The 17,122-nt window shown below is 48.2% G+C and overlaps 2 protein-coding genes across 5 annotated transcripts in view; one reads left to right on the forward strand and one right to left on the reverse strand.

Moving 5' to 3' along the window:
- Positions 1–2,220: 2,220 nt before the first annotated feature.
- On the reverse strand, positions 2,221–8,729 carry ZPBP2 (zona pellucida binding protein 2). Its single transcript, XM_064636887.1, has 9 exons — positions 8,605–8,729; positions 7,683–7,763; positions 7,074–7,199; positions 6,561–6,722; positions 5,789–6,007; positions 4,981–5,066; positions 4,239–4,416; positions 3,616–3,746; positions 2,221–3,136 (listed from the first exon to the last, which is right to left on the reverse strand). The coding sequence occupies exons 1-8, from the start codon at positions 8,684–8,686 to the stop codon at positions 3,646–3,648; spliced, it is 1,035 nt and encodes a 344-aa protein (XP_064492957.1). The 5' UTR covers positions 8,687–8,729; the 3' UTR covers positions 2,221–3,136; positions 3,616–3,645.
- An 88-nt stretch (positions 8,730–8,817) lies between these two features.
- IKZF3 (IKAROS family zinc finger 3) overlaps positions 8,818–17,122 on the forward strand; it is a 35,620-nt gene continuing 27,315 nt past the window's right edge. The window contains exons 1-5 of one of the 4 annotated variants that reach the window (XM_064636882.1): positions 8,818–9,075; positions 9,929–10,040; positions 11,027–11,138; positions 11,546–11,608; positions 16,914–16,967. In XM_064636882.1, coding sequence (XP_064492952.1) covers positions 16,928–16,967 — 40 coding nt within the window. In that variant the 5' untranslated portion in view covers positions 8,818–9,075; positions 9,929–10,040; positions 11,027–11,138; positions 11,546–11,608; positions 16,914–16,927. Of the gene's footprint in view, positions 9,076–9,928; positions 10,041–11,026; positions 11,139–11,545; positions 11,609–12,358; positions 12,383–16,913; positions 16,968–17,122 lie in introns of those variants that run through there. The other 3 variants (XM_064636883.1, XM_064636884.1, XM_064636881.1) reach the window with 3 other exon arrangements.

Genomic DNA, 17,122 nt, shown 5'->3' on the forward strand with positions numbered 1-17,122 from the left:
CTGATTAGATTTCCAAGAGGGAAGGAAGGATGTCTAATTGTTTAATTTCCACAATTAGAAAAATGTTTATCAATAATTAGGAGCGATGGCAGTGTTTACACTGGGATTAGAGCCGGGCTACACTTCATCACCGGCCTTTCACTCGGGGACTTTATTTCTTTATTTTCCCTCCACAAACACCCATTTCCAGCCACATTGCTGCCAATAACAAATCATTCCCGTTCACTGCTTGCAGAGCACTCCCTAATCCCACAGTGCCAATGGTTCTAGGAAAGCTGCTGGGCAGGACATGTGGTCACTGGGCTTGGGCAGGAGGAAATTTGATTTCAGTGGGTAGGAAAGTGAAGCAGAGCTAAAAATCACAGCAGCACTTCCTGTGCCTGTGGTTCAGAGCTCGGCGGTTCAGCCGCTCGCACGCTCCCCTCTGGATCCCCGGGGATTTCCCTCTCGTCCCTCATCCAAGCCAGGCATTGCTGAGCCCAGGGATCATTTCCAAACAGCTGCTCCTTTAAGGCGAGGTTGGGCCTGTTAATAACATTTTGGGATCCTCAAAGTTTTCCCTGTCAGAGGGAAATGTCATCTTTCCAGGTGTTTTTCCTGCCTCGAGAGACACAGGGCTGGCAGCATCCACGGGCTGGGCTCGTGCCCATCCTCCTGTGGAAACAACGTGGGGCTGTGGCACCTGCAGTGTCATCTCAGGGCTCTTGGGGACAGAAGGGACACCCTCAACTCTCAGCCAGGCTTGTTTCAAGGCATTTTTCCACCAGAGGGACTTCTGGACGAGTCCTTGGGGGAATCCCAGGGGGATGGATTAGCCGGGGCTGCACCACGCCCATCCCAGGTGTGATGAGTTCCTGGGATGTGCCAATCCCAGGGCACCTGGTCTGGCTCCTCCCCACAGCCCCTCCTTAAAACCTGCTGAACAGGGGCCATGAGCTGTGTCCTGGGCAGCTCTGTGGCCTCCCAACTTGGCTTAAATTTAGAAGGAAATCTGGATTGGAGGATAATCAAGCTGCTGCAGGGAGTTACAAGGCACCCTTCCCACTGGAGCCGAGTTGTCACTGTCACCCGGACATGGCCCATCACCACTCCAGCTCTGCAGTGAGTCCTTGAACACGTGTTCCTTAAGTGTTTCTCAAGTGGGTCGTTCCAGGCAGCTCTGATGGGAAAACAATGGGCTGCAGCTTCCAGCTGGCAGATTATCCCTGTTATTTTCGTGATTTGTGGATGTTTCAAAGCTCTCTGTGCTGTCGGTGCATGCTGAGATCCCGGAGGTCTGTGTGGAGAAGGGGATGGGAAGTTTGAGGTTCTAAATCTGTTGTTTGTGAGGGTTTCTCAGCACTCCCGAGGTGTTGGGATGGCCCTTGGCACAGAGGGAGGTCGGAGCTGTGGGGCTGGGGCAGGTTCAAGGTGGGGTTCAAAGGGCTGAACCCCGCTGGGGTTTCCTCAGCTCCCCAAGAGCATCAGGGATAGCCCAGGTTTCCATGATCCCTCCCGTGAAGCCAGGGCAGAAGAGGATTTGAGGAGGATTTAGAGCAGTGAGGAAGGAGCTCGTAATTCCTCGTGAGCTGTTGTAGCTGTGGGAGGTAGAGAGGGATGGGAACAGTTAAGGTGAGGTGAGAGCTGCTCAGTGATTTGTAAATCCTGAGGTGTGACAGGGAAGGGGATGAGGTGTGAGGGCTGGTGTCAGCAATAAAAAGTCCAGCTGCTGTTCCAGGCACAGAGCTCCAGCTGGAAGCAGGGGAATCTCCTCCAGGGGAGGTCAGAGGGAAGCCACTTCCTGTCACTTTTTCATGAGCCTCCACAGAATTATTGGCACAAACTCCTCTGCAACATGATACTGAAACATTTGACCTATTTTTCTACCCAATCACGGAATGATTTGGGTGGGAAGGGACCTTAAAAAGGGACCCATCCAGTCACACCCCCTGCCATGGATAGGGACACCTTCCACTATCCAAGCCCTGTCCAGCCTGGCCTTGGACACTTGCAGGGACGGGGCAGCCACAGCTTCTCTGGGCAACCTGTGCCAGGGCCTGTGACTCTCCCTGGCTCTCGGTACCTACTTGCTGCTTTTTCCCTCATAACTGATGTGTGGGGCATTTCCTCTGTGCAGAAACAGGCCAAGAGTCTGGGGCAGCAGTGGCTGCTTCATCTGTGCCAGCCTGAGCCAGGCACGGTGGCCAGTTGGCAGCGAGGATAATCAGCCCCAGGGCAGTGTAAGTGCTCAAAACAGCTCACTTTATTCCTCAGCATTTAATAAGTAATGACTCTGAGAAGCTCGGAGCGGGGTCTGTGCCCGTGCTGTCTCCTGCTGTGTCCCTGTCACAGTGGATAAGTGAAACTGGGTTGAATCGGGGCCGTTTTTGGATGAGTACCCACCAAGGAATTTCGAGATGCCGTAAGAAGTTGGGGGTGTTGAGTGGGAGGTGTTTCCTTTGCTTGACTTAGTCCTACTTTGTGGGAAAAAAAAAAAAAAGGAAAGAATGGCTCTGTACTGGGAAGCTGGGCATGGATTTCCACGGCTCTGTGGGTGGAAGGTGAGAGTTCTCTGGTGTCCCTCGACAAAGTGAGTCTGGAAGGTAGAAACTCCCACAGGGAACAGCTTAAAAAAGAGCTCTAAAAGCCCAAGTTCTGGGAGCTCTGCCATGGGAGGCTCAGACGCTCCAGTGGGCTCCAAGGCCCAGGCTGGGGAGCAGCTGGAGTTACTTGTGGAGCTCCTGATGTTGGTCAGGTCATCGTTACTCGCAGGGTGATGGATCGCTGCAGATCCAGCTGCTGACCTTCCACAGAGGATCAGGGGGAGGCTTTGCTGGGAAGAAAACGTTCCCATTAGCTCAGTGCTTTGGCAATTTGTGTCATCCGGTGAACTCGTCAGGAATTCACAGCTGGTGTGAGAGGATCATCTGCTCCTGCAGCACCTGGGGCCAGCTGGGCCCTGCGAGGCTTTGCTGCAGCAGGAGGAGGTGGAAGAGGCTCTGCAGACTCTGCTTCCATCTGGGATGTTCTCTCTTCTTTCTGAGGAGCAGTGGACAAGGAGAGAACCATAACCTGGTCCTTAATCCTCTTGTAACTTGTTACTCACCCTCTCTCTTCTCTCAGAGACTCTATTTCTCTTTCCACTTTGGTGTCCTGCCTGGAATATTTCAGAAACAGAGAAAGAAACATGAGAGGAAGCTTAATGCTTTTTAAATCTCAAAGATTAAACACTTCTCTTAATATCTGCTAAAAGCTGCTCAGGCAGATTTTGGCATATGCCAGCCTGGCACATAACTGCACCACAGCCACCTGCCATCCCGCCCGGAATCCTTTGTAGCTCCTTTGTGTTCTCTGAGCAGCACAAAGCTGCGGCGTGTCTGGTGTCACCATCAGGAAACAGCCTCTGCACTAAGCCACGTGACAAACTTCCTCTCCTTCCCCATTTAATTGCTTTTCCTTGCATGAATGCCGTGCTTTATGCAGCGTTTTTCCAGTCCAAGGGGTCCCAGAACATAAGAAAATCTGGGAGTGCATGAAAAAGGATGCTTTTTTTTTTTACCCCCCCGAAAGGAATGGAGGGTTCCAGAACTGGCAGCTAAAAGGAGAAGAACACCACAACACCAAGGATTCTCTCACAGCTGCTCTTTGGTTTTCCAGCTTGTCAGTTTACTGGCAGGATTTTGCTCCGTACGTCCTGACCCGAGGCCTCTCACAGGTCCGACACGTCACCTCGTTGTTGGGGCTGTAAGTTCCAGGACCACAAACCACTGTAGAGAGAACACAGTCGGGGTTCCAGCAGCTCCCCCCCACCTTGAGGGGCTGTCAGACACCCCCACGAGCCTTCCTAAGGCTCTGTGTGAACTCCCTGAGCCTCTGGCTAAATCCCCCCTCAACTTAACCTGCAGCAGGTGCTGCAAAAGAACTTTAGAAAACAGCAGGGAGTTTTCTACTCCAGGAAGGAGATTGTTTCCTATGTGCTCTGGATCCTGAGGATAGTCACTCACCAGTGACCTGGAGAGGGGAAAACTCCACTTCACTTCTTCTCCTTTGCTGGTAAATGCAGTTACACCTGTGAGCTCGTTTCCTGTCCCTATCGTTACCCTGAATCTATAATGTGAGTGTCTTCCCAAAGGATGAACAGAAATATCCTTGCTTTTGACCCCAATATTTCCCAGCTCCTCCCCGGGGCTCTGTGACCAGCACTGATGAGCTCTGTTTCAGTGGATGAGCTATTTTAACCTGCGGTGTTTGGTGTTTACCGCAGCAGCTGGCGCAGTTCTGGTGGGTGTGGTGGTTCTTCCCGAAACCTGGCCGGCAGCTGTCGATGGGAGTCATGGAGAAGCTGTTCTCCACGTACTGGATTGTAGGGACAGCCTCGGCCTCGTGCTCCAGGATGTACCTCAGCTGGTGGAAGAACTTCCCAATCCGCTCTGCTGCCTAAAATTTGGGAACATTGGGAGAGTGAAACCACAGCCCATTGTCTGGTGTTGATTCAGTCCTGATTCCCACACACTGACTTCTCACCCTAACTGGGAGCCTTCCTTGGCTTCCAGAGGCCTGGAATCAGCCCCAGGATGTGAGCTGATCCCAGGATTTAATATTTACAAGCCAGAGAGAACAGATTTTGGAAGTTGGCTACGGTAGACTTACTTTTAATTTATTATTTGGTCAATGAAATGCAATTTGAGTTTAGAGAACTGGATATTCAATATATTATAAATCATAAAGTCTGTAGCTCTTTATTAGGAGTAAATACAAAGGAAATAATGAGGTTTGGGTTTTTTTTTCCCCAAACTAATTCTTTAACAATTTGTATCAATTTGACTTTTAAACCCATTTTCCACCCTGAACTGAATAATTTGAAACCCATGAATTGTCATTTACAATCCTAATCCCATGAAATCTGGGCGAAGCTGGGTTACCACCAGTCACATCTGCAGGAGCTGAGGCAGAGGGGGGTGTTAGAGAGGCAGAGAAGACACGAGGTGACTGACACAGAACCTGCTGGGCTCTCCTGTTTGTCACATCTTCACAGTCGTAAGGAAGCTTGTGGCAAACTTCTTCCCATCCTGGTGCAAAAGGATCAACTGTGGATGGAGGGGGGAAAAAAACACATGTAAAAAGGGAAAAAAGCTAGATTAGATCCTGGTGGTTTCTACCCAGTTCCTTGCTTTGTTCCAGGAAGAGTCAGAGGTCAACAAATATAAAACTAGTGGTGGGGGGAATATGCTGAGCTGAGAAAATGGAACTAAGTTCTCATATAGCACCCTCAGGTTCCAGAAAGGGCTGAATTTTTATGTAAACTTAAAATCTTTGGGTCTCCAGTCTCTTATGAAAGTTTCTTGACTTAAACCACCTCTGTTATTGCCAAGAGGGAGCTGTGAGGCTCTTGCTTTAACTCCGTGCAGCTTCCTAATTGTCCCAGATTTACTAAAAAATCAAATAATGAAAATCAAATACGACCACTTGACAGTAACTTTAGTGAAAAAAGCACGGCATCTTATGGGCTGCCTCCTTCCAACAATCTTCTCCAGCTGCACACCTCGGAAATAGCTTTTCTTGCTAAGTCTGGGAGTAAAACCCTACAAATTTAACATAAAAACTGCGTTTTAGCTCCATCTGTGGGTAACGGAAAAAAATACAGGCGCTCCAAAGAAAAAAAGAAAACAAACAAACAAACCAAACCCAGAGAGGAAATAACTTTTGAGAGGTGTTCCTGACTGCCGCCTTTCAGATGTTGTTTGTAGTACCCGCGGGTTGTTTACGAAAGCAAAGGATCCCTCCCAAACAAGCAGCGAGATCCAGTTACCTTGAAAATTAACAAAGAGCTCGTGCTGGAGGCCGTGCTTCGGTGTCCTGATGGAGTGGCACTTGTAGGAGGACTGTGTGATGTGACAGGTCAGGTGGGCGATGGTGCTGTTCAGGATCTTCTCCAGCGTCTCGAAGAACAAGCCGTTGTTTCTCAGCTGGCAGCGCGTGGTGGTGAAGCGAACAAACACCTGGTAGGCATGGTCTGCTTCCCTGTAGGCTGGGAGGAGACGTTTGGGGGGTGAGCTCGGGGGGTGATCAGTGTTCCCCCAGAGGTTTTGGGTTGTTGTGCTGAGGGTGGGGAGGTGATGGTGGCCAGCAGGGGTTACACGTGGTGGAAGGAGGCTGGAGTGCAGCTCGAGCAGGGGGGCAGAGGGGTGGTTCCACATCAGTTTGGTGATCCCTCCCAGGGGGGACACGACCTTCCTTTCCAGATCTTGGATAACCCTGGAATTCTTGTAGTTAATTCTGTTCTTATTAAGAGTAGAGGCTATTTTATTGCCATGTATTCTTGGTAGCAGTGATTTTAAACTTTTTCCAAAATTGAGAGAGGGTGTGTGTGGGCATAAGGATAAAAATTTTATTTTCTGTTCTGGGATAAAATTTTAACTAATTTTTTGTGTGTGTGTGTGTGTGTGTTTTGTTTTGTTTTTGTTTGTTTTGTTTTGGTTTTTTAATCAAGCCTTATAATAAACATGCACTTCACAAATGCACCAGCACAAGGCCATGTGCTTACTCCTGACTTACCATAGGAACTTACCAAGGGAACTTACCATAAACCATGAATTTATAGGCTTGAACGATTTCTGTTTCTTCTTGTGTTGTGGTTTCAATGATTTTGTGGGACAGAGTGCAAGTGTAGGTGCCAGACATCGACTCCCTGAATCCCATCACCATCAGCTTCCCTGTCTCTGTCATATTTGCATACTTTTGCCCTAAAACAGAAATATTAGATTACTGGGAAAGTTCACTTTCTGATGCATTTAGAACATTTGAAGCTGAGATCTTGTTCTTGTACATAATGACACCGATTCGTGTTAGCCTGAAATGATATAAAATTTATGACTTTTAGGATTTACTGCAAGTTTTTTTTTTTAATCTCAAGCATTTGTAATCTTTAGAGGGAGCAGAGAAACAGAATTTAATGTCAGAGCTTGTGGAGAAATCTGGCAAAGGGCCAAGGGAGTACTTGGACCCACCTCCTGTTGCAGGGTGGTGTGAATAGAAACAAGGATAATACATGATTTTTTTAATTTTTTTTTTTCAGTCTGAACAAAGGGACTAACCTTCTAAATGTCTTCCATCTGGACCAATCCACGAGTACTTGGGATCTATTATTTTTTCTTGGGAAAGGGCCAAATCCATACAGACCAGAAAGGGGCTGTTTGTGAACACCTTAACGTACACGTTCACTGCAATACAGAATCAGGTAAATGGTGTGAAACGCTGATATTGAACAAAATCACCAAAACACTAATTTAAAAAATGTCTTTAAACCTTATTTTCCCCATTTGGACTTGGAAAGTGTAAGATTAATCTTTAATCTCCATTTGTTCTTAATTAATATCCTGGAACTGTCCACAGTGTGGCTGGTGCTGACTGTGCAGAGGAGACACTCATGTCCCACACACAGACTGTGGTCCAGGGGCACAAAAAGCACCAAATTTTTGAGAAATATGCTAATTTAGATGTTAAATTTTCATTTAGATGTTCAATTTTCACCTATGCTTCTAGCAGCACTGTGGGACAAATGTATTTCCATCCCCATCCCCTTTCCCTTGTTACTGTGCATATGAGGTTGTGTCACTTCCACTGGTGCTACGTAACGATCCCTGTGATTAAAACTCCAAATTCCAGTAAAAACTAAATATGTATATGAAAAAAGACGAGTTTACCTTCATGCCTGGTGTCACCATAAACTTCATTCTTTCCAATTAAGTCAACAGAAAGTTGCTCTTCCTTCGGTTCCGCTCTCACTGTAGGGAAAAGGAATTGGAATAGGAGAGATCAATCTAAATGTCTGATTGCTAATCACTTTTTTCACCCTGGTGGGGATTCTGTCTCTTTTGTCTTACTTTTCCTTTTGCCCTATACTTTTTTCTTAGCGACAAACAGGACCTTGTGTTTTTGACTTGCCAGTTTTTTGGTGGTTTAGTGCCCAGCTTGCAGACCTGGCTGTACCAGGTTCCAGACCAGCTGAGCCTTCCCCTTTACGAAAAGCCACTAAAATAGTTATAAAACCTGACTATAAAGTGAAGGCTCCTCAGGGTGACCCTGAGGAAACACAGAACAGTCACGGGGTGACCGTGGAAGATGCTGAGGCTTCAGGAACCTGTAAGTCTTTGCCTTTTGGGAAACACCAGACAGGTGTTGGGCACAAGGGTTCCTGTGACGAGAGCCCCCAGGAGGGGTGAAAATTGCTAGAATTTGTTGTTTGGTTTGTTGTTTTGTTTGTTTTGGTTTTTTTTCCAGGCCATGGGCACATTGGGATGGCCCTGCCTGACTGCTGTGTCCCAGGGCTGGGTCTGGGGGCAGTGGGGTGTCAGTCCCCTCTAAAGGGGCTCCATCTCCTTGTCCCTTCTCAAGGGGCTTCATCGCCTACTATGAGGGAAGGTTCTGTGGGGACACTTGTTCACTCCACAGCAGAGGGGGACCCACCGATGTGGTGTCGCTGGAACCCACCCCGTCCCCTCTAAAGGGGCTTCATCGCCCACTCTGAGGGAAGGCTCTATGGTGACCCCCCCCCCCACACCCACGCACACAGCAGAGCCCCGAGCCACACCGTGCCCGCTTCCCCGGCACCCCCACCCCTCGCACCCCATCCCACCGCCGCCAGCACGGCCGCCATGCCCAGGAGAGCGCCCGGGGGGCAGCGGGTCCGCCCGCCGCCCCCCGCCATCCTCCCGCCGCCCCTCACAAACGGCCGCCGCGGGCGCGAGGGGGCGCTAACGGCCCCCTCCGCCTCCATCCCCGCGCGCGCCCGCCGCTTCCCGCCCTTTTCCTCCCCTCAGGGCTGAGGACGGGAAGGGCTTGAGGGGGGGGGGGTTTGTCCTTCGCTCCTGTCTCTGACCCCTCCCGCCCCTCGCCCACACCCCGTGCTTTTTAAACTGTGTTTAAAACATCCTCCTTCCTCACCCGCCCCGCGCCAGTGCTTTTTAAGCAGGATTTTGTTGGGTTTTTTTTTCTCTCGCTTTCAGGCCGTTGCGAAGGAAGGCCCTCCCCGGCCCACACCCCCTCACACCCCCACCCTGCCCCCTTGTCACTCCTCGGCCCCACATCGCTCGCAAAGTGCGTACTGGGCTTTGCTTTTGAGTCTAAAGTGGTTTTTCCAGCTGTGGGACAAGGAGAGGGAAGTATAGGGGGAGGAGGAGGAGGGAATGGGCTCTGCCGTGGCTGCGTCAGTGCTGAACCTGCCCAGGGCTATGGAAGGTGTCCCTACCCATGGCGAGGGGTGGAACCTGGATCATCTTTAGGGCCCCTTCCAACCCAAACCAGTCTGGGATTCTGTGATTCTGTCACTTGGTTGTGAGAAAGACTGAAAGTAAGAGCTGGGCACATCCTGTGGCTTCACCTCCGGAGGGGCTGAAAGCACTGGGTGTTCTCCAGCTGCAGGTTTCTGGAGTGAGTCATTATGGGACACATATTTTTCAGCTTAAAACCAAAAAACATCCCTTTCAGTACCTGAAAGGGCTCCGAGTGAGCTGTGGAGGGATTTGTGACAAGGGCTTGGAGTCATAGGACAAGGGGACTGGCTTTAAACTAAAAAGGGGATATTTAGATTAGATATTTGGAAAAAATTCCTCCCTGGGGGGGCTGGGGAGGCCCTGGCACAGGTTGCCCATCCCTGGAAGTGTCCAAGGCCAGGTTGGATGGGCTTGGAGCAACCTGGGCTGGTGGAAGGTGTCCCTGCCCATGGCAGGGGGTGGCACTGGATGGGCTTTAAAGTCCCTTCCAACCCAAACCCTTCTTGGTTTCCAAGGTTCTGCCACTTGCTGTGACTTCCAGGAAGTGCCAGGCAGGTCCTGTTGGCTGGAAAATAAAGCCAAATGCCACAATATTACTGCGAGTAACTTTCAAGTCAGTTACATATTTTGGAAAACTTACTTTGAAAGTCTTAAATGTGTAAATATTTTGTTTCTAGTGCAAGTGATACAAAAACACTCAGGAAACTGAGAGGGAGAGGAGGGTCCTTGCATTTGACCACACCTCACATCCTGAGATGCTCCAGACCAGGAACGGTGGCCAGGCTTCTGGTAAATAGCTAAATTATGTTTATCATAATTAACTTGATCATATTTATCACCCCAGGCCATACTAGTGTCCAAAAGTGATGTCATAGTATTTGCATAGCAAATATGGAACCAACCAACGCAGGAATGAGAGTTATTTTTGTAGAGGGCTGTGAAAGTTTAACTCAATGCTTCCATGTAAAAAAGGCACGTAAGTTACGAGTTTCCTTTAATAAAGAAAAAATTGCCAAAAATAGAAAAAAATTTGGAAAAGAAGGTGTCAAGTTATTGATGGTAAACTGTTTTACTCAGTATTTCTTCTTCCTTAGACCAAGAAATTAACTCGAGTGGTTGGTTAAGGTGTAAGAACTATGTCAGGGTTTTCATTTTTAATGTTGTTGAGCTGCTGAGCGGGACAGAACTGGGACCACCTCAGATGATCCTGCGTTCCCATGTGCTGAATGTTCTCAGTTTTACTCAAAGTGAACATTTCACTCTGGTGCCGGGAGGGCAAAATGATTCAGTTTTTAACGTGTCTGCTCTAAACGAGTCATTTTTCAGCCTGAACAGCCTCAGTTCCTAAGGATGTTTATAACTCATTTCACGTCCTGTGCAGGTCCAGCTTGTTAATTATTATAAAATAATATCTTTGCTATAAAGCTTTGGCTTCAGTTTTGAATCTTTATAAACTCTGAGCCTGTGTCTTCAGCCAAATGACTCATTTATTTTCAAATCTATAATATGTCTAAGTCACAGATTGATAAATTGTCATTATAGACTTGTAAGCTCAGGGGGGGAAAAGGTTGGTTATTTTTAGGAACAGGGAGTGTTAGGGGGAGGATTTAATAGGACAAAATGTGAATTCAGGTATTTGTGCTTAAACCCTGGATTACTGGGTTTTTTTGTTAATAGAAGCTCTATCAGTAGAAAACGATAGAAGAGGAAAAAAATCTGACATAAACTCAATCATGGTGTGAGTAGACACTAAAAAGGTGAATATTTTATCCTAGGAAATATGTAAAGAAACTTCCAGGAGTACAAAGTCAGGTGAAGGACCTGTGCAGGGCTCTGGAAAGGAGCTACCTGGGCTGCAGAGCACAGGTTCTGTCTCTGATCTTTAAGGTGAGTGATCCAAAGCAGGGATCACACAAAGGAGGGGCACAGTCAGCACAGTGGCATTTTTACAGGCTGACAAAACCAGGCTCATTTGATTTCTGTCCTTAAAACAAAAAGAGAGAGAAGACACAAGTGATTATCTGATGGTAATAGTGATGGAAAATAAAGATTTAAATTGGAGAACAAATCTAGCAGCAAGAGAAAATGGCCATGCATAATCCTGGGGTGGAAACCAGAGGTTTTTGATTGTCACATGGCAGTCCCAGGGCTTCCTCAGAGCTCACAGGAGCAGGAAACCTTCCTACTTCCTTCCCAAATGGTTCTGGAAGGGGGACACAGAGATGGTCTGGAATAGCAGAGAATTGGACTTCATTATCCCACATAACTTTTTTTTTTTCGCATTTTATTTCTAGAATCATTTTGCAAGTGATGGAAAAGCAACAGTTAAAGAGGGAGTCGATGGCAGCACACAGGAAGTGAGTAGGAGAATCATGTTTCCATGCTGTTATCCCACACCTGAGCTGTGGTAATTCACACTCTCTGCCTTTGGATTTACATCCAAGCTTGGATCCCAATTTCATTTGCCACTGCATTAACTGGGTTTAGGTTGGAAGGGACCTGTAAATGTCACCTGGTGCCACCCTCTGCCACAGCAGGGACATCCTGCACCAGGTCAGGGCCCTCAAAGCCCTCTCCAGGCCCAGTGTGCAGTGAGCCTCTTCCAGGATTTTGTGCTAGATGCACAAAAATCATCATTTAACAATTCCCGAGGACCTCGAAATTCGTGTTTGCTTTATTTTATTAAAGATCTTTGTACTTCGATTCTCTGCTAAATAACAACGCTGTTCTGTTAAGAAAAACAGCCGACTGAACCCAGGTTTTATTCACTCTCAGTCATTTAACTTTGCCACACAGCCTGAGATGTCTGAGGGCACGCGGGGCAGGCTCTGCGGGCTCTGATGCTCTTTGCCCTGCCGAAGTGTCTGGGGGCTCCCCCAGCCCCCCAAAACAGGCGCCGCGCCCTCAGCCCCCCGCACCCCGAGGGGCTGGAGCCCGGCGGCGGCAGCAGCCCCAGGGCCGGTGTCCCGGTGCCGCTCGGTGCCGTCCCCGCCGCCCGGCGCCGCTCTCCGCCCGCCGAGCCCGGGCCGGATGTCACGGAGCGGGGCGGGAGGCGAGGCCGGTGCTCCCCGCCGGCAGTGCCGAGCCCGGGCGGGCAGGTGGAGCCGGGACCCGCGGCCGGAGCATGGAAGGTGAGAATCGACCCCCCCTGCTCTTCCCTCCCGGACCCCGGGGCCCCGCAGCGGCTCCACCGCCCCGGGGACCTCCAGCCGCTTCTTCGGCGCTTGCTGCGAGCGGATCGCGGGCTCTGGAGGAGAAATGGAATCGCGTGTAGTGACTGAGCAGGAAACGAGCGGGGCTGCTTGACCCCTCTCTGTTTAATTTCAGAGACATCACGGCGCGTGTAGTAAAGCCAGGGTTTAGGGCCCGCTTTATCTGCTGGTCCTATTCTGGTGTTTTAACGAATTCAAGGGTGTGTTGGTTTCTTTTCACTTGTAGAATGTGCCCTTAATGTTCAGAGCCGGCAAAACCAAGCTGGGAGTTAAGCTTGGGGTGCAGAATGATTCCCTTTTGAAGGAAATCAACATTTCTTGTGTTTTTAACAAACCTGGCAAAGAAGCCTTGCAAAGCATCACTTGGTTTCTTATTTCAGAGGTGGAGATTCTTACTGCAACTCAGTGCTTCAAGGGCTAGAGTTTAGATTCTGCTCTGTCTCAATGACTTGAGGAGTTTGCTTATTCGAAGTTAGCTGCAGTTACCTATTTAAAAATGCTTTTTCCTTTGCTAAAGGCTTTCTAACTGTATGTAAATAATCACTCATTGAATCTGGCTGAATTGAGACTATCGCTGCTTGAAAGAGTAACTAATGTTTTGAAAGAATGGATTTGGGGGCAACTTAGCACTTAAAAATGGAGCCTTGTTTTCTTGGTGGAGTCAGGATCACTGTCTTTTTGGGAGAGAAAACTTGTGAAGTAGGTGGGAATAGTCTACGATTAGAAAATAATGTCTCACTACAACTGAGGTTATCTAAGAAGTCTCTTTTTTGGCTTTCTTATTTCTCGTGTGTCCAAGTGAACCTGGAAATAATCCTTCAGGTTTTGGTTCTGTGCGTGAGGAGGGTGAGGATTCGTTGATGTGCCTGAGGTTGTTACAGTGGGGGTGAAGTAGGTGCTCTCCCTGGATAGGGCAGTGTTATCCCTGGATACAGTAACTGCCAAGAGTGTTTCTGTGGGTCTTGGTAAAATCTCGGTTCCTCTGGGATCCGCAGGGAATCTGCCTCTGAGGACAGAGGGGTAACCCTGCTCTCCTGGATTTTCCATGCCCAGTGTGAGGAGGCTCAGTATGGGCATGGAATGGGAGATGGGCCCTGGCCAGAGTAGATGTTGGAGCCAAAATTCGTCGTTAACTTGGTTCTCTCTCTCCGTGACTGGTTTGGTTTTGTGACTATCAAAAGAACTGCCCTGCTGTCAGCTCCAGGTGCTGGGCTGGGATCAACCTGTTGGATCAAGGGTTGGACTTTGATGATCCTAATGTGTCTCTTCCAACTCAGGATATTCTATAGTTTGGGATATTCTCTGTTGAATCACTGAATTATTCTGCTGGGTTTAGAAGGTCACATGCTACAGTGTGAGTGTCACTTCACACACTGCATGGTGCTTAAGAGCAGCAAAGTATTAGAGACCCCACAACGAGTTTGTTTGGTCCAGGTGCCTTCTTCAGAAAGCCATGGAGAATGTGGATGCTGGACAAGGATATTCAGTGGGGAAATCAGCTGGAATTTCTCTCCTTAATGGCCCAATGCAGGTTGGAGGTGAAAAACACATTGGGGTGAAAGAGGCTGAGTGGTGTAAGTAGTGTTTTATTTATGGCTTGTTTGTGCCTCTTAAAATGCTGCAAAGACAAGGAAACTGGCTGTGTTTGCTCCACGTGCTGTGATGGAAGGACTAAGGGCAGATGGGACTTAAAAGCCTGTCCTCTTCCCTGTGCTGTTGGGTTGAAAACTGCAGCTGGCAGGAAAAAGGCAGATTTCTGGTTTCACTCTGGGGACAAACAGGTAAAATTATAATAACTCCAGACATACCTCTGTTGGCTACAGCTGTATTGAGGATTAGAAGGGTGTTCATGTTACCGTTGATTTGAAAAATACCCATTTTAGGGCAGTTAAAATTCAGGTAGGCTGTTCTGGTCAGACACCAGGAGAAAGCACGATCAGTGTTACACATTAAAACGCCATGGCTCTTTTTTTAGCAAGCCATTTGAATATTTTGGCTCCCTGTGGCCATTGGTGTAGAACACAGGATGGCCAAGGATTGGTTTCGAAAGCACACGAATTTTACTTCTGCTTTGTGAAGAACTTTGTGCCTCGGCTGCAGCACAGAGGGACGGGCGTCCCCTTCCCATGCACCCCAGCCAGAGGAGCTCTTTGAAGCTTGGGAAGACGAGCGAGCTCTGTGAGTGATTTCCTGCCTCGTGCTTTTCTGAACCTTGGGTGGAAAAACAGTCTGATTGGGACAGGATCAGGAATCTTCTAGGCCTTCCTCTCTGGCTTAAAACACTCGGGAAAGGGACCTGAGGTTAAATATTAAGGGACCAGTAAGGCTGTAAGGAGCTGCTGGAGGTTGGTATTGTAAAGAAACCGAGTGCTGGTGAGGGGAGGTTGGAGGCTTGAAAGAGAGACAAAGACCGGGACGTTTCTCAACCAAGATGAGAAACATTCTATGGTGTGTCGTTGTTCTTATCTCTTCTGAGGGGTTGTCCTGCCCATCTTGGGCAAGAACCTGTTGTGCCCAACAAAGTAGGAATAAATCCCTGGAGGAGATGGGGGCCCGAGGAGGGTGAGCAGGTCCTACCCAGCTCTTGCTGGGCTCAGGCAGCGCCGTTCTCTAGCAAGTCACCCTGTAACTGCAGGGAATATCCAGGGAATCCAATGGTTCCTGAAAAGATAAAGCTATCCAGGAATATGTGCAGAATTATTGGAGTTGCAGCATCCAGGTGGGGGTTCCAGTTCTTCCTTCCAAGACCTCCCAGGAGACCAGGAGAAGGCAGAATTGCTGCCGAGGCTCCAAGTCACACCAGCGCCTTGGGGCTCCATCCTGGGGCTTTGACCCTCAGCACTGAAATGGGGCAGCTGCCCAGTCTTTCTGAATGCAATTAAAACTGAAATCAAGTGCTGCAGAATAATGGGGATTTCATTGTCTTGCCCAAAGCTTAATTATGTGTGCAATTACAAGAGTCTATGTAATTTAAGTGTTTATATTCACAGAATCATGGTACGGTTTGGTTTGAGAGGGACCTTAAAGCTCATTCTGTTCCACTCCCTGGCATGGGCAGGGACACCTTCCACTAGCCCAGGTTGCTCCAAGCCACATCCAACCTGGCCTTGGACACTTCCAGGGCTGGGGCAGCCCCAGCTTCTCTGGGCTATTATTGCAGTGTAAAGTGAAAATCAATAGTAGAGAGAAGTTTGTTCCTGTGCCCGGAATTTAGTGATGTTTCCTCATCGTTATTTGTTGTATAAATTGGTCCGTTTTCTTCTTTGCACCTCGCTCTTCCTGCCGTGAGGGAATGAATCAGAGAAATTAAGGGCTGTAACTATGGAGTCCCTTGATCCTTTTTATTTGTTTAAAAACACATGTTTGGTAAATATTTGATCTCTCGGTCATTTAATTCAGCGGAAAGCCTTCACTGTGTTGCATGCATCAGCCCACCCTCCACTCAGGCAGTTTTTGGAGAGCCTCATCTGATACCAGGCTGCTTGGCTGTAGAGCTGCCAGAGCTTTATATTCTGACGTTGCAGAGACCACAGAAATGTTCCATAAGCAGAGGAGGCAAAGACAGATAATGGTGGGGTAAATGTCACCCGTGGTTAACACCTCATGCCCACTGCCTGGGTGGTTCTGTTATGTAACTGCCAGGAAGGAATTTTCCCAGTCCCAGGAGCTATTGTTTGATGGGTACAAAGATGACAGAAGATTTTCTAGCGTGTCAAAGATAAAGAGGAGGCACAGCTAGAGGAAAGAAAGGAGGCAGGAAGCAGGTAGCTGTGAGTCTGTTAAGAAAATCAAGCTCATACCGACGAAATCTCGAGGCAGTGAGGCCTTGAGTGGAGATGTTACAGGACAGCTCCTGTTCAACTCCCCGGCCTAAATTAGGGCACTGGGGTGGGAGATGGGAATACCTGCAGCCTGTGCTGGCTCCAGAGCCCTGCTGAGCCCTGGGAAACCAGGCCACACGGGTAGTCCTCTGAGGTATTTTTAAAATGCCTGGCATTTGATCCCTATCGGAATTTCTCCACGGGAATTAGGCTTGCATTCCCACGAAAACCGAGTAGATCTTGTGGAGATAACAGGGGTTTCCCTTTGTTTTGGGAAAGGAATGTGAAGCATCTTTGTGCTTTGGAGAAATTCCCTTCCTACAGAGTTACCACTGCTGTGCTGTGCTCACAGAGTGAGCAAGGAGGAAATCGAAAGCATAAGTTACTCTGCTCTGTAACTTTTTGAAGTTAGAAAAATCATACTTAATCCCTTTTCTGGGCACAGGCCAGTGCTCAGGATATAAAGATGTTGAACAGTGAAACAAAACACTAATTTGGTATTTATTTATTTGAAATCCTGCTTTTTCAATTTTGCTTTCAGCCAAGAAAATAGTAATTTAAAAGATTACACCGTGTCACAAACTATCCTAAATGTTAGACACCTAAAGCTTATTTTCTGTCTTTTGCAGATTCACAGCCCGGGATGGACCTCAGTAACCCTCAGGAACAGCCCGTGGCTGCAGGTACTGTGCTGTTCAGTTATTTTCTTCCACCCTCTCTTGGCAATTTTATGGGGAAAAATATAAGAATTCCCACTTGTTCAGGTTCCCAGGACGCTGAATAACACAGTCACAAATACAAAGATGGGCACTTAAGACAAAAAAGTAAATTCTATACT

The sequence above is a fragment of the Pseudopipra pipra genome, chromosome 26 (genome assembly GCF_036250125.1).
Source record: "Pseudopipra pipra isolate bDixPip1 chromosome 26, bDixPip1.hap1, whole genome shotgun sequence".
NCBI classification, from domain to species: domain Eukaryota; kingdom Metazoa; phylum Chordata; class Aves; order Passeriformes; family Pipridae; genus Pseudopipra; species Pseudopipra pipra.